Consider the following 15,333-nt stretch of genomic DNA (forward strand, 5'->3'; position numbering starts at 1 on the left):
CAATGGACTCAAGCAGAGACTAGATAAAAGTGGTCTAAGATACAGTGGACATGATCTCTGTATTAGAAATAACAAGACAGTCACTTCTTAAGGATTCTCTGCCAGTTTGGTGGGGGTGGTGGTAGTTTATTTCATCTCTCCTACTTCATGACCTACTTATTATGGCAGCACCAAAATTTTTTATTTTAAGGAACAATTTGTACAGGGGGATAAGACCTTTTTAGAAGATTTAGAATCCTGATTCAGTGTCAAAAATGGGAATAATCGGGGACAACTGGGTGGCTCAGTTGGTTAAGCCGCTGCCTTCGGCTCAGGTCATGATCCCGAGGTCCTGAGATCGAGTCCCGCATTGGGCTCCTTGCTTGGCGGAGAGCCTGCTTCTCTCACTGCCTCTGCCTGCCTCTCTGCCTGCTTGTGTGTACTCTCTCTCTCTCTGGCAAATAAAATAAAATCTTTAAAAAATGGGAATAATCAGACCAGATATTGTGACCCACCACCTTCCAGATACAATTCTCTAGAGAAACCATAGAATTTAACCAGAGATGACATGGAGAAACCCTATCTCTCTTTAGCAAATGTCCCAAGTTCATTTCTAATGAGACAGCGAGGTGTACAACAGAAATAGCACGGGCTTTGAAGCCAGAAAACCTTAGTGCAATTCACTTACTGTACTTCAATAAAGTAAGTTAGCTCTTCCTAAGCAGCAACTTAATATAAAAATAATAGTAATGCTGATTTTGCTATATACCTTATTAGACTTCCCTCCCTCCACTCCCACTCAGAGGGATCCTTAGGGGCTTAGTATTTTCAGTATACACAGATAAACATTCTCTCAGGCCCAGGCATGAACAGTATGTATCTCAGGCCCTAAGGCCCAGTTTGTTTGGCTCATATTGGAATGAATTTCCTCATTCCACTTCATCACCCTGGGGTCTAGGGGCTAAGACTAGAATGACAACATGCAGCCATTAACTAGTGCTGGCCAGGGAGAAGGCAGCCTCAGTAGGGAGAGTTTACTAACCCTGAATACATTCCTGGCTGCCCCACCCCGCATTCCCCTATCTACTACTTTCCTTCCCCAGCAGGCAAGCACTTGTACACGAGCACTCCTGTATACATCCATTCATACACATGTACACATCACCACAATTTTTGATTCTGAAAATAATTTTATTATTTTACAGTTGTTCAGGAGAGTTCCTGGGTTGCTATGACCAAGAATTTGGTCACCACAGAACAAAGGATCACAGCAGATCAAACAGTCCACCAGTTTTCACTCTTCTTTGGATGGTAAGAGCAGGGAGGGAACACATCATGTGCATAATAAGAAAATAACCAGCAGGAAAGGGTGGGGGAAGGGGAGGCAAGGAACAGGCATAAAAGGAATTCAGTCCTGGCTGCCATTCTCAGGCTTAGATTTAGAAATTTTTTCTTTTCTATATTCACCCTCCACTTTCCTCAGCTCTCTGTTACCACAGAGGGCAGATGACCACAGGCTGAGAAACTGGAAGAACTGTCCCCAGTAGCAGAGTACCTGGGTACTACCAGAAGCCAGGCATGGTCATCAGACCAGTCAGATCCCCCCAGTGGCAGGCAGTGTCTCACCTAGGTCTAGCTCCAAGTATACTGCTTTAGGGCTCACATTTGAGGCACGCCCTGATGACACAGGAATGATAAGAAGCTGATTCCCACTGTCCATAGCCAGTTCTTCCTTTCAATGAAGAGAAAGGCAGGGCCATTTACTACCTCAGTACACATGGGATCAAGGGCATACACGATAGGATATTATCCTAATAGTCCAGGACCATAGCTCTAACTCCAGTTATGTCTGAACAGCCAGGGAAGGAGAGCTGTCCTACCCCGTGATCTGGGAGCCAAAACCCCTGGGGAGTTCTTCAGCTCACACCCTATTTTGCAAGAGACCTAACCAGCCATTCTATGAGTGACTACTGTTCCCCAGAATTGCATTTATGGCAGGTCCACCTTCCCTCTGAAGCAAGAGGAAATGCAAGGTAAACGAAGCAAAGAAAGTACCAATGGAAATGATACTGGACCATAGATTATTAGGTTTATTAGAACCATCTTCTGAGAGACATTCCTCAGCATTTTTTACAGGACCACAAAAAATCAGGGCCCTGCAAAATCTGAACAAATCCCGGGCTCAGCGACCAACTGTGTGGCCTCCTCAGATTACGCGGAAGTGTTGAGGCCTGGGCAGTAGAAGCAAGCAGACTCGCCGGTCCCTGCAGCTCTACCTTGCGCTCACATCCACCTCTGTCTGTGCAGGCACTTTCTGTGGAGGGCTCAGGAGAGGACCTGTGAGTGGGAAGTCCGTTCCACTACTACTGACAGTTTTGATGTTAGAGGAATTCCAAGTTCGGAGGGGAGAGGTCAAAAAGGTGAGAATTCAGTTTATAGATGGCCTGTGAAACACAGAATGAGCAGGACGTGAATCATCAGGAAGTAGATGGCGGCTAGCAGGGGCACTCGGGTCCGGGAATGACAGAGTGAACGCAGGACCCGCTTCCATCCAGCACCACTCCGGGTCTGAAAGAAAAATATGAAAGTCAGAGAGTCTTCTCCTACGGAGATATGTCCCTTTCTCTCCTCCAAACACTGGAGCTAAAGAGGTATCCCGAGAGAAAGTACCCACAAGGTCACTTGGCCAGTTCCACTAGGTTCTGCCAACCTTCTATACCTTTCCTCTCTGAGATCCATCAGTGCCTGGATTTTCATGTTCCTTTTCCTTGGCCCCTTGCCCTCACGCAGCCAGCCCTTTGTGACAGTATAGTCTCCTCTCTTTATTTCTCCCCTTCTTACCCTTCGACAAGTGCTGCTCGTAAGATCAATTAGCAGTGCCTGCTCCTGAGTGCCGCAGGAGCCAATGATGGGAGACCGAGCAGAATCCCAGTCATTGTGCTCCAACCTGTGTTGAGAAAGAAAAGAGTCATGGCTTGGTTCACAGCACAAGCAGCTGCTCAGGTGAACCTTTCCCCGTCATCTTGCCATGTGATGTAGCCCAAGAGACCTGCAGCAAAGGCTGCTCCCACAGCTCCTGTCCCCACACAAGCAGGGCGCAGGCTGAGTGGTTTCTTTCAGCAGCAGTAAAAGGTAAGGATACCTACTAGGCATGGATGCCTATTACATAAGAGATGCTGGATTGGGTGCTGTGCATACATTTAACCCTCAGGTTTGACGCTGGTGTTACTATCTTCAAGGTAAGGCTTAACGAGGTGAAATGTCTTGCCTGTGGTGGCACAGAAAGTAAGGTTAGAGCCAGAATTTAAAACCCAGGTTTGTCTCTAATCCTCATGTTCTTTTTTTCCAATATACCAGAGAAACATGCATTAAATTCTTTTTCATTTACTAAAGGCTGGTAGGCAAAGGCATCCAAGAAAGATTTTTGTGGGGTTCTTGGAATTAAACTGAATGGCAGCCTCTGCTGTTTTCTTCTTCATTTTTGGCTGATTTGTTTAATAGTGGAACTTCTCCACAGGTAACACAGCACATCTGATCAAACATTTGCCTGTAGAGATGTATTTTTAATTGTGCTAGGGAGGGTGGAACTCTTCACTCCTCCACATAAAGGAAGGGATGTCCATTAGCCTAACACTCCTGGCCTCTCTTTGCAGGTCACAGAGTTTTCTCCTGGAGAGAAAGAACACCTTAATCTGATTTGTGAGTCTGGAAGGAGAAACTGAGAGAACACAGCCTCGTTCCCTCCTGCCAGTTTCCCTTTGAGAGCCAGGCTGACCGCACAGTACACCTTCTGTGTCTGGTCCTCTGGATGGTAAGCTTTTGGGGTTAGCCATGACCAGGGACAGCACATCTGGCATGATGTGGCCAGTATGTCAACTATACGATACCCAGCCTATAGGCTAGGCCAAGGACAAATGAAATGTCTATAAATATTTATTAGAATATTTGGCTGCTTTTAAATAAGTTCACTAAGTTGCACATACACTGCAGAGTCCATGTAACTGAAGCTCTAACACAAGAATGGCAGTATGGGGCCCAGGCAGGCAGCCCGTGATTGGCTGCCTACATTTGCATTCTGCACCAGGGCCAAAGAGGACACCACAGAGGGGCTAAGGCTGCACTAATGTGGCTTGTCTTGACCCCAAACACGCTGCAGCACTCATCTCAAAATGAGAATTAGATCCTAATGACTCTCAAGCCTGGTCCCTGTACACAGTGTAATCAGAATGGATCAGAAGCGAACAGAGGCTATCCCCCGCAGCACTTTACCGCCGGATCTGCTCCTCGGCCACGGAAAGGGCAGTCTCAGCAGCCACTCTTTGGTCCCGTTCTTCTTCTAGCAGCTTCCTCAGTTCATTCATCTCCTGTTTAGTGTTGCATAGCTGCTGCTGGGCTTCCGAAAAACTTCAAATGAAAGGACAAAAACAGCGTCAGTAGATGGCAGGACACAGTTTCTGATACAAGGGATTCCAAGTGTTCATAAGGTTATAAGGCAGAAAAATGTCTAGAAGTTTGTACCAACACAAAAAATAGAAAAAGGAAAAGATTTTAAAAAGGAACATTTTAAAAGCGTAACTGTTGAAATAAGCTGCAGAAAATGCCTTAAGAGATTTTAGGGATTGATGGAATATCTTTCATTTGAATACCATAGGATTAATGGTGTGTGTGTGTGTGTGTGTCTGTCTGTCTGTCTGTCTGTGTGCTGGTGCTTTTGCTTTATATACTCTTCAACTTTACAAATTTATTAAATTGTTACTATTTAATCCTCGCATCAATCCTGTAAGGTGATAAGAAGACATATTAAATCCACACACTGGACTCCAGGTCCATCTAGACGGTGGCCCATTTCTGTACACAGAGTGCACGTGTCAAGGCTGTGGGCCGCTCCCCTACCTTAGCTGTGGCTCCCTCGGTTCTTCAGGATCATTCTTCCTGTGAGCTCCATTCTTTTCCTGGGGAGCTCCTGGAGCAACATCCATATTCAGTGGCCCCTAGGAGAGTAAGTTTAGTCATTCGGTGATGAAAGCACTTAAGAAACTGCGTGGGCAAAATGAGAACACACTGAAGACCTGAGTGAATTGAGACACCTCAGAGAGGAACAGATCCACGTGTCATCCTCTTCAAGTGCAGAGTCAGAAATGAGAATTTTCTGCTCTAGATTAACCTCCAACCTCAAACTCTAGATTAGATTTGGTCCCCAGATTCTCATTTTTTAATCTCTCCTCTTAAAAGCTGAAAGGCTTACCACTTAAAAGCTTATCTGCTTTCTTCTGGCAGAGGATCATGCATTTTCCAGAAGCTGCTGTGATCCTTCCCTTGTTGGATTCCCTCTCCCAAACCACCTCCTCCTTCCCTGGCCTATTCATCTCTACAACAATTCTCATTCCCAGTCTCCGGCTCTACCGTGTCAACAGCCCCACCTCTTTTGTTTCCCAGGGCCAAATCTTCCTATAGCTTTCTTTCTTTTTTTTTTTTTTTTTTAAAGATTTATTTATTTGATAGACAACACAAGTAGGCAGAGAAGCAGGCAGAGAGAAAGGAGGAAGCAGGCTCCCTGCTGAGCAGAGAGATCTATGTGGGGCTCGATCCCAGGACCCTGGGATCATGACCTAAGCCAAAGGCAGTGGCTTTAACCCACTGAGCACCCAGATGCCCCTTCCTATAGCTTTCTTATGTCATAAAGCAAAATCCACACTTTTGGAACTCAGAGTTCCAAAAGCCTCAGTCACCACTGTTTCCCATTCACTTTTTGATTTCTCTTCCACCATTTCACTGATGTTTTTCCTTCTCATCCCCCTTCACTCTTTTTTTTTTAGGCCTTATTCCCATCTCAGCAAATGCTCTCCTCTTCTCTCTGACTTTCCTCCATCACACCTAATTAATCAGCCTACAGCACCAGCCTCTTCTGTGCTGCTCTTTATGTTTTACCATTGCGCTCAATCTCTTAACACCTTCCCCAGCCTCTCGCCAGCTTCTTGCTCACCGTTTGCAGCTCCTGGACCTGCTTCTCCAAGACCACACAGTGATTAAAAAGCTCAGTATAGTGCTGCTGGTTCTCACGAAGACTCTGACTGGTATCGCAGAGCTGAATTGAAAGGGTATTTTTCTCTTCGAGCAGTTGAGAGAACTGAAACAGAGGAAACAAGCAGTGCTTCAGAAGATGCTCCTGAATTTCAAATTTCTAATTGTTTTTAATATAAGACCTTTATTTCAATAATGGTAACACCAGCATTGTGTGTTCCTTCTAAGTGAGGAAATTCAGAATTTCCAACCAAAAGGGAAAACAATTCTGGAGGAGTAGTAGGAAACTTTATTTGTGGTGCGTAGTACACCAACTGGGAAACCAGAAGACAGAGCCCCACAAGCAATCCAAGGGCACAAACTATCCTAGGTATGTAAACGGAGAAAGCATGGGTCCAAGATGAAGTTCCTAACAAAGGACTATCATCCTTAGAAGTCTATATGAGACAGACTTGTCACCTAGAAATTCGTACAGCCTTAGTACTGGGCAGACTCTTCAATACTATAGAGTTACAAGTTACCAGGAAAGTAGAAAAAGAAATTGCAGTATGTGGGTGGGGGGAGGGGAAACAGAAGAAACCCTAAATCACCTGTGTATGTGTAAGAAACTACACTGAGTGCAGCACACAGTGTAGACACACACTCTCAGGTGTAAATACTGTAATCACTCAAAACAGGACCTTCCTTTACTACCTGAGTAACATCAGGGTTTGTCACTTCCTGACTAAGCAGCCCAGGCCATCTCTCACCATTTCAAAAACAGAAGATTTTTTTTTTATATTGAGTGAAAAATTTACCCACTGTAGCTCCTACACAGTGACTTGAATTCAGTCCTCTAATGATATCACTTGTAGGTGGTCAAGTTTCAAGTTCTAGTTATGATTAACATCTGGAAACATTAACAACCAGAGATGTCTCTCCGAAGTACCTACTACAGGATTGTATGTGTTATGTGAAGGGGAACTGGTGGAACTGGATGCATGTTCAATCTTTTTGTAAGTATTCTGGGTTAATATTTGTGTAAAAAAGTTGATGTAGGTTGCTGGAGGGGAGATGGGTGGGGATGGGGTAACTGGGTGATGGGCATTAAGGAGGGCACTGATGTAATGAACACTGGAGGTTCGATGCAACTAGTGATAAATCTCTAAATTCTACCTCTGAAACAAATAATACACTATATGTTCACTGACTTGAATTAAAAATTTTTTTTAAAAAGTTGACTCAATGTTCAGAGAGAAGAAGATATATTTTTCTGGATACTCTGACTGATTGGGAAGGACATTTGATGTATACAGAAAACTAGAATAAGAAATCCCCATGGGGGGGGGGCACCTGGATGGCTCAGTGGGTTAAGCCTTCAGCTTGGGTTGTGATCTCAGGGTCCTGGGATCGAGCCCCGCATTGGACTCTCTGCTCGGCAGAGAGTCTGCTTCCCTCTCTCTCTGCCTGCCTCTCTGCCTACTTGTGATCTGTCTGTCAAATGAATAAATAAAATTTTTATAAAAAAAAAAGAAGAAGAAAGGAAGAAGAAGAAGAAGAAGGAGGAGGAGGAGGAGGAGAAGAAATAATAATCCCCATGCTCAGTGAGTTAAGCCTCTGCCTTTGACTCAGGTCATGATCCCAGGGGCCTGGGGCATTGGCTCCCTGCGCAGGGGGGAGTCTGTTTCTCCCTCTCTCTCTCTGCCCCTCCCTCATGCTCCTGCTCTCTCTCTCTCTTTCTCTCTCTCTCTCTCGCTGAAGTAAATAAAAATTTTCAAGAAAAAAAAAAGATATACACATGGGATAACAGAAATATATGCACAGCTGAATAAAAAATCAGAATGAATAAACTTAACTTCTGAAGAAAAATTGACAAAAAAGAAAGGAGCAGTGACCTGTCCAACATCATGTGGCTAACAGATGACAGACCAGGGGTCAAGCATGGTTCTTGCTTCCAAGTTTAGAGCTCTACCTACTCCGAGATGGCATCCCAACTGAAGCAGGTTATGGGTTTTGGACGGGAGTATGAGCAGTTAGTAAAGAAAAGAATATAAATGTTTGAGAAGCAATACTAATCTTAAGACAGGTAGATGACAACTACTGGGTTTTGAGAGAGTAATATGATCTCCTAACAAACAAGTTAATTTTCCTGGCCACCAAATGGTACCAAAAAACCAAAAATAAACAACCCCAAAACAAAAGCAAAAACAATCTCTCAGTATTGAAAAATACAACACTATTTTTCTTTTACAAATCTAGAGGAGAAAGGATAGCTCTGTAAAGCTCATTGGAAGCAAAATCCCCTTAACTGGAGAAATCTAATTGCTTATAAGCCACCCTCATATAAGCCACCTTTTATACTATTTGCATTACTCTGTTTCGGATTAGACAGATCCTAATAGTTTAGGTGTTGGCAAACAATGATCCAGGGTCTGCTACATTTTTTTGGAAACAAGGTTTTATTGGAATATGATCGCTCTATTTGTTTATGCACTGCCTACGGTCGCTTTTGTGACACAACCACAAAGCTGAAAGTAGTAATAGTGGCAGCATAGCCTATAGGCCAAAAATATTTACCATCGGGCCTTTAAGGGAGAGTTTGCGGACTTCAGTTCTAGCTAATGAACTGTTGTGCTTCATCATATCTACACTTGAAAACAGAATAGGAGGGACTAACCTAGACTGCATTATATCAATAGTCACTCCTTTTCCGTTTTTAAGTTTTAGGTTACAAGTTTTTAAGTTTGTATTACATACAGACCTCCAACCATGCTGGCAGAAATATATATACACAGTCTGAGCATCCACAGAAAGAATTAGGACATGGTTTGGAGAGGAACATTATATGCTAATAGTCCATCTATAACAATCCCACTCTACAACCCAAGAAGCAATTCTCCTAATTAGCTGGTACCCATTTAGAGTGAGGCTCTAAGCTCGTTAGATGATATGCTCCATGAGGGGCTGCTATGTATACTAACATATGGCCAAGCTCACAGAAGGCAAATAATAGTTATTTGCTTGATGAATGAATGAATGAATGAATGGATGACTCTAGTGATAGAGATGCCTAAAGAACTCTTTCACACCCAGAATCACAGTGACCCAAAGTAGTATTCATATACTTTAAATTTATATATCTCAAAAAAGCTGTTAAAGAAAACATAACTTTATGACCCAGAACCCAATATATAAATACATAAAACTAAAAGCTTCCCAAAACTAGACTCTTTACTATACATTACATAGTTCCTACATATTTCTAATCTCTTTTATTTTGTTTTGTAAAAACATTACTTGCACTACTTGCAACAGTCCCAAACTAGAAAAACCCCGAAGTCCTTTAACAGCAAAATAGAGAAACTATGGTATATGCCTACAATGCAATGTTATATAGCATGAGAATGGAAAAAAATCATACTATCTACAAAACCATGGATGCATCTCACAATATAAATGAAGTGACGTAAGACAGAAGATATGATTCCAAGCATCTGTAGTTCTAACAGTGTAGTAGTAAATAGAAAAGGACATGAAGGACTTCTGGAGTTCTGGTATGTTCTGATTCTTTTTTTTTTTTTTTTTAATATGTTCTGATTCTTGATCTAGGTGCTGTTTATACAGGTGCCTTCACTTTGTGAAAATAAGCTGTATATTTATGATTTGTATGCTTTTTATGTTTTACTTCAATAAAACATTTACATTAAAAGATTTTTAGTTTCTACCCACTAAAATGACCTCCTCATCTACTAATAGCCCTAAATCTCAGGTTAATAGAGATTAATTATTAAAAGACAAATGCCCAGAGTAATTTACAGTGATTTTCAGGAGAGAAAATGTAACAAAGCTGAGGTAGGATCTAATTATGGAAAGAATGAGAACTGTATAGAAGCTGCTCTGGGGCCCCTTGAAAACTCCCAGACAATTATCCCAATAAAGGGTCTACAGTTTTATCTGTTCATTTGGATCAACAAACCTATTTTTAAAAATATAAATTTTTCTGCCAAAGTTAATGGTGTTTATCAGCTTCTGATACTTCAATGTGAATTAGCTAAATTTAACATCTAATACCTTCTACATAAGCTAGGTACCATGCTTTTCCAAATATGTTATCATATTTATCTCAGAATGACCTCTTCCTAATACCTTAGGCAAATTATTAATACCTCTGGGCTTTAGTTTCCCTATCTGTGATACAGCCTACCTATCTTTACCATTTTTGGATCACAGATCCCTGGTGAACTGATGAGATCTCATGATGATAAACTTAAAACACACACACCCCCATACACACAATTTGTATATAAATTTTTGGACATTCATAGCTTTCCTAACAGCCAATTTTTGTACTCTAGAGCCTAAATGACCTTTTAAATCCCTTCTCATTCTAACAGAATATTAATATAATGTAATAATATATTATATATACCTATAGATATAATAATATAGTAACATAGCTGGGTTCCTCTGAAGAAGGTAGAACTAGGGAGGTGCCACTCGAGAATACTTTGACTGGTCAGAGAGCAACAGGGAGTATAATCATCTGTAAGTGGGTAGGGGAGTAGAGGCAGTGAAGGAAGAAGAGAAGCCAGAGAATGAATGGGGAGAGAGAATAGAGATGTGAGAAGGCATCCAAGAATAATTTTCTTTAATCATGCTTTGGTGAGATTCGCTCTAGAGACGAGATGGCAAAGTGGCTCTTCCATATAGAAATACATCCCGGGGGTATTACACGTAACTGGTGAATTGTTGAACACTACATCTGAAACTAATATTGTATTAAGTGTTGGCTAATTTAATTTAAATTAAAAAAAAAACACGTTAAGAATAAAAAATTTAAGGGATGCCTGGGTGGCTCAGTTGGTTAAGCATCTGCCTTCACCTCAGGTCTAGATCCCAGGGTCCTGGCATCAAGTCCCCCACTGGGCTCCTTCCTCAACAGGGAGCCTGCTTCTCTCTCTGAGGCAGGGAGAGCTTTTGTATGCTCTCTCTCTTTCTGACAATTAAATAAAAAATATTTTTAAAAATCTTTAAGAAATTTTTTTTAAAAATTAGAAAGGAAAGGGAAAGGAAAGGAAAGGAAGGGGAAAAAAAGAAAGACAGACAGACATCCCATCTATCCCACTATGCTTCCTTAGAGTGTGTGGATGGGCATGGCTAGGATTTGGGAAAAAGATGGCTTCTTTAGTTAAAGAACATTAGACACCAGTGAGGAAGCCTACAAACGAAGTGAAATGAAGAACAGACCTCTCACTTCTATCCCTGCTATCTAATCACATCTGAAAAGCTTTCTTCCTCCTTCCTGAGACATTTTGCTGTTGCACACTGGTGAGAAACAAGAGGAAAGTGTTGGGAGGATTTGTAGGGAGACACCTTAATATTACTAACAAGGAGTACAATGCTGGGGAACAAGTCTTCCTAAAAGAGTTGGATTTTTCTTTTTATTCTTACTGAATAGATTTCGTCAAATCATTCCCAAGGATGCTCCAAGGGTGCAGAAAAGAAAATAGCCCTCTGTCCAATGCCTTGGGGTGAGCAACCCAGACTCCCAAGAAAAGCAAATCTTCTGTATCCTGATATATGCTACAGCTACAAATTAGGCTTAATCTGTTTCTACTTACCTCCTGGCTTCTGGTCATGGAAATAAGAAATTGAATTCCAGTCTAGCAGGAAACACTTACCTTGCTGTTTAGTTGCTGAATTCTTAATTCTTTCTGGTGAATTTCCTTTAGGCTGTCATTGAGCTGAGTCCTAAGAAGTTCCATCTCATAAACTAGGTTTTGTGATCCATCTAGAGATGCTGATGTCTCTGGGGATGCCTGCCAGGGTACAAACACTGATGAAATTCCCTCCTAATGCTGTTCATGCTTAATCCCTTCCCTCCATGAACTCTGTCCACCTCACAGAAGTCACAAGACAGCTTGCCTAAGAGTGGCAGCTGGACATTTGGCTTGCAGGAAGCTGATGCTTCCTGGGTGGTGGTTACCTCTGAGCAGTAACCAGCACTGAAATTACCCACCTGTCTTTGGTACTGTACTTTGAGGGCCTCACTCTGGGAGGAAGGAGATCTCAATTCCCTCATAAGATTCTGCAGATGACTGAGCTGCTGATCTTTATCTGAGAGAGCCATAAGGTACTGCTCCTTCATTCTCCTCTCCTGGGTTTCCCAGGAGCTCTTTTCCATCCTACAAAACACATAAAATAATCAAAGGCAAAAAAATACTTGTGATACAGAGATGAATAATTACATATTCAAAACAGTATTATGGGCTGTAGAAATTTAGTAAAAAAAACATATCACCAGAGAAAAATATTATTATAAATTGAACTGTAGAGCAAGATGATGAAGTTGAACTAATAAGAGGATTTCAACTGGCAGGACTGAAGATGATTTCATGGAAAAGCATTCCGGGTTCTCGGAACATACTAAACAAAAGACACAAAAATGAATATATAGACAGACATACTGAATTTTGGAATTGTACCAGACAGTATCTAAAGTGGATAAGGTAGGAAATAAGGATAGAGAAGTGAGGTTGGATCATGTGGGGTAATGAGTAGCATGCTAAATAAATCTTATTCTGTAAGCAATGGGAAACCACTTTAATTCTTCAGAAAGGTAGTGCCAGATGCAGACTAACATCATAGTTACAAAAATGCAATGCTACCAAGAGCAACTTACAGTGTTGAAGGAACTGGGTTCAAACAATGGATCTATCATAAACGAGGCATGAGACCCTGAGTAAAACTTCTTAATCTCTCTGAATCTCACTGGTAAAATGGGAATAAACTATTTATTCCTTAGGATTATTCTGAGGATTAAATGAAACACTGTATGTTACACACCAAACACAGAGCCCGACATATCATAATCACCCAAAAAATATGAGCTGCTGATATATTCTATTTGTATTCACCAAATTTGGCCAAGAGGGAGGCTTCTGTTTGACCCCAGCTCATTTTTTTTGTAGCACTAGGTAAAACTGTGTCTCTGCCACATTTTTTAGTTCGACTTCTCTCTCCACTGTCTAAAAGAACTCATTAGGATTGTAATCAAATTCCTGCAGTATCTCTTCACTTTGAATAGTACCCATGTCTCTATTTTTTCCAACAGTACAAGGTTTTGTTTGAATTGCATCTGATTTGTCTTTCACTCTAGAAATGAGGCAAAACAGTCCTTTTCTAAATGGCATATACTTGTTATGAAATAACCCTGCTTTGCTAAGTCAGTTGGATTACAGCCAAAACTTTTGTCAAAGAGAGCCCAAACTTAGAAACTAAAAAAAATTGTATTACATGTAATTGTAATTTGTAATGTAAATGTATTATAAAATGTAAATGTATTTACATGTATTACATGTAAAAGGCACAGGATTTTCAACACTTCCTTTGATATTTGTCTGTGAAAAATGAGCAAGAACAATTAGAGTGGAATGCAGAAGAAAGATCATAATTTTCCATAAAAGCTTCAAGCTGCCATTTTTCTGGAAGGTGGTTAGGGTATGGAAAGAGATGCTCACTGGAAAATAGGGCCTAAGGAACAAAGCTGATTACTTCATAGAATTCAGCCATAAAGGGATATAACTCATTTACTCTGCTTATGTAACACAGTACAGGAACCAGAGCAGAATAAGCAAACCAGTAGCTAAAGGGGTTAGAGAAAGGTTATGGTATAAATCCAGGCTCTCCTAATAAGTCAACCCTGAGGCTAATAGCCAACCAAAGCTTGAACAAGATGTTCCAGCTTTTTCATGTTTGAAAAGTTAATTTCCCCAAAGTAGATCAAGAACAGAAGAGAGAGGTCCTAAAGATATTCAGCTCCTAAGCCATAAGAGACTCTTTTTTTTGAAAAGATTTTATGTGGCAGAGAGATCACAAGTCGAGAGAGAGAGAGAGAGGAGGAAGCAGGCTCCCTGCCTAGCAGAGAGCCCGATGCGGGACTCCATCCCAGGACCCTGAGATCATGACCTGAGCTGAAGGCAGAGGTTTAACCCACCGAGCCACCCAGGCAGCCCCCATAAGAGACTCTTAATCCCACAAAATAAACTGAGGGTTGTTGGGTTGGGGGTTGGGAGAGGATGGTTGGGTTATGGACATCGGGGAAGGTATGTGCTACGGTGAGTGCTGTGAAGTGTAAACCTGGCAATTCACAGACCTGTAACCCTAGGGCTAATAATACAGTATATGTTAATAAAAATTTTTTTTAATTTTTTATTTTTTATAAACATATTTTTATCCCCAGGGGTACAGGTCTGTGAATCGCCAGGTTTACACATGTCACAGCACTCATAAAAATTTTTTTAATTTTAAAAAAAGAACTAAAATATGACTTTTGGAAACATGAAAGGTTTTGTTTCTATAAGGTCTATTAACCCTTTGCAATGTGTTTATTTCTTGTATAAGAAATCTTGGAATTAAAATTTATTCCATTTGAAAAAAAAAAAGAAACTGGTCTTAAAGTCAGGGAATCAAACCTGTGTCCTCATTTTCTTCTTCCTTCTAAACATGAAGTAAAGTATCTTCCTCTCCATCCCCTTAAAATTTACTTCTACTCGAGATATAATTAATTACTTTTCTTTAAAATTGCTCAAATGTGAGATGAAGAGAGAAAAGCTAATAGAAAGGTAAATAGGGATAGAAGGGAGGTAAAAACATCAATAGCCTAGAAATCATTTTTTTCTCTTTCTCTCTGCCCAGTGATAATGAAATGCCCTTCTCCACAACCTTCCAGTGGTATCAATGGAGCCCATGTATGGAGCTTGGTCATCTAGTCTCACCTAACAGTAATGACGCACTGCTTCCCCCTCAATTGCAGTTGTCAGTGGAGTACAGGTGGGGAGCCTGGACTTCTGCCTCTTCCTGGCAATCTCAAGGCACCTCTTCCCCTGCAGCATCAATGAAGGCTGAGTAGGGAGCCCACTGGATTTCACCCACCATCTAGCAGTAAAGTATCAGTGGAAACCTACTAAAGCAGAGGATTTAAGACTTAAGAGTCTTATATAAAATGTTCAGGATACAACTGAAAATCACTCATCAAGTCATGACTTGATGGAGAAAAAAAAATCTACAGATAACACTGAAATGAAAGAGATGTTGAATTATATGTTAGAGGATTATATAAGGATTTTAAAGCAGCCACCACAAAAATGCTTCAACAAGCAATTACTAACACACTGAAAACAGAGAAAGCTTCACATTTCTCCAAAGAAGATACAGAGATAGACAACAGACACATGAAAATATGTTCAGCCCCATAATCTTCAGAGAAATCCAAATCAAAACCCCAATAAGGTATCACCTCACAGCAGTCAGAATCATAAAAGACAAGAAATAGTAAGTGTTGGTGAGGATGTG

General features: G+C 41.1%; 1 protein-coding gene across 1 annotated transcript in view; it reads right to left on the reverse strand.

Moving 5' to 3' along the window:
- Positions 1–2,046: 2,046 nt before the first annotated feature.
- Positions 2,047–15,333, reverse strand: part of GOLGB1 (golgin B1) — a 113,724-nt gene continuing 100,437 nt past the window's right edge. The window contains exons 14-20 of the mRNA XM_059388333.1: positions 11,999–12,164; positions 11,661–11,798; positions 5,963–6,106; positions 4,873–4,970; positions 4,249–4,383; positions 2,821–2,926; positions 2,047–2,547 (exon numbers count right to left, since the gene is read on the reverse strand). Of these exons, the coding sequence (XP_059244316.1) occupies positions 2,413–2,547; positions 2,821–2,926; positions 4,249–4,383; positions 4,873–4,970; positions 5,963–6,106; positions 11,661–11,798; positions 11,999–12,164 (922 nt within the window). The 3' untranslated portion in view covers positions 2,047–2,412. The remainder of the gene's footprint in view (positions 2,548–2,820; positions 2,927–4,248; positions 4,384–4,872; positions 4,971–5,962; positions 6,107–11,660; positions 11,799–11,998; positions 12,165–15,333) is intronic.

This window comes from Mustela nigripes, chromosome 2 (assembly GCF_022355385.1).
Source record: "Mustela nigripes isolate SB6536 chromosome 2, MUSNIG.SB6536, whole genome shotgun sequence".
NCBI classification, from domain to species: Eukaryota; Metazoa; Chordata; class Mammalia; order Carnivora; family Mustelidae; genus Mustela; species Mustela nigripes.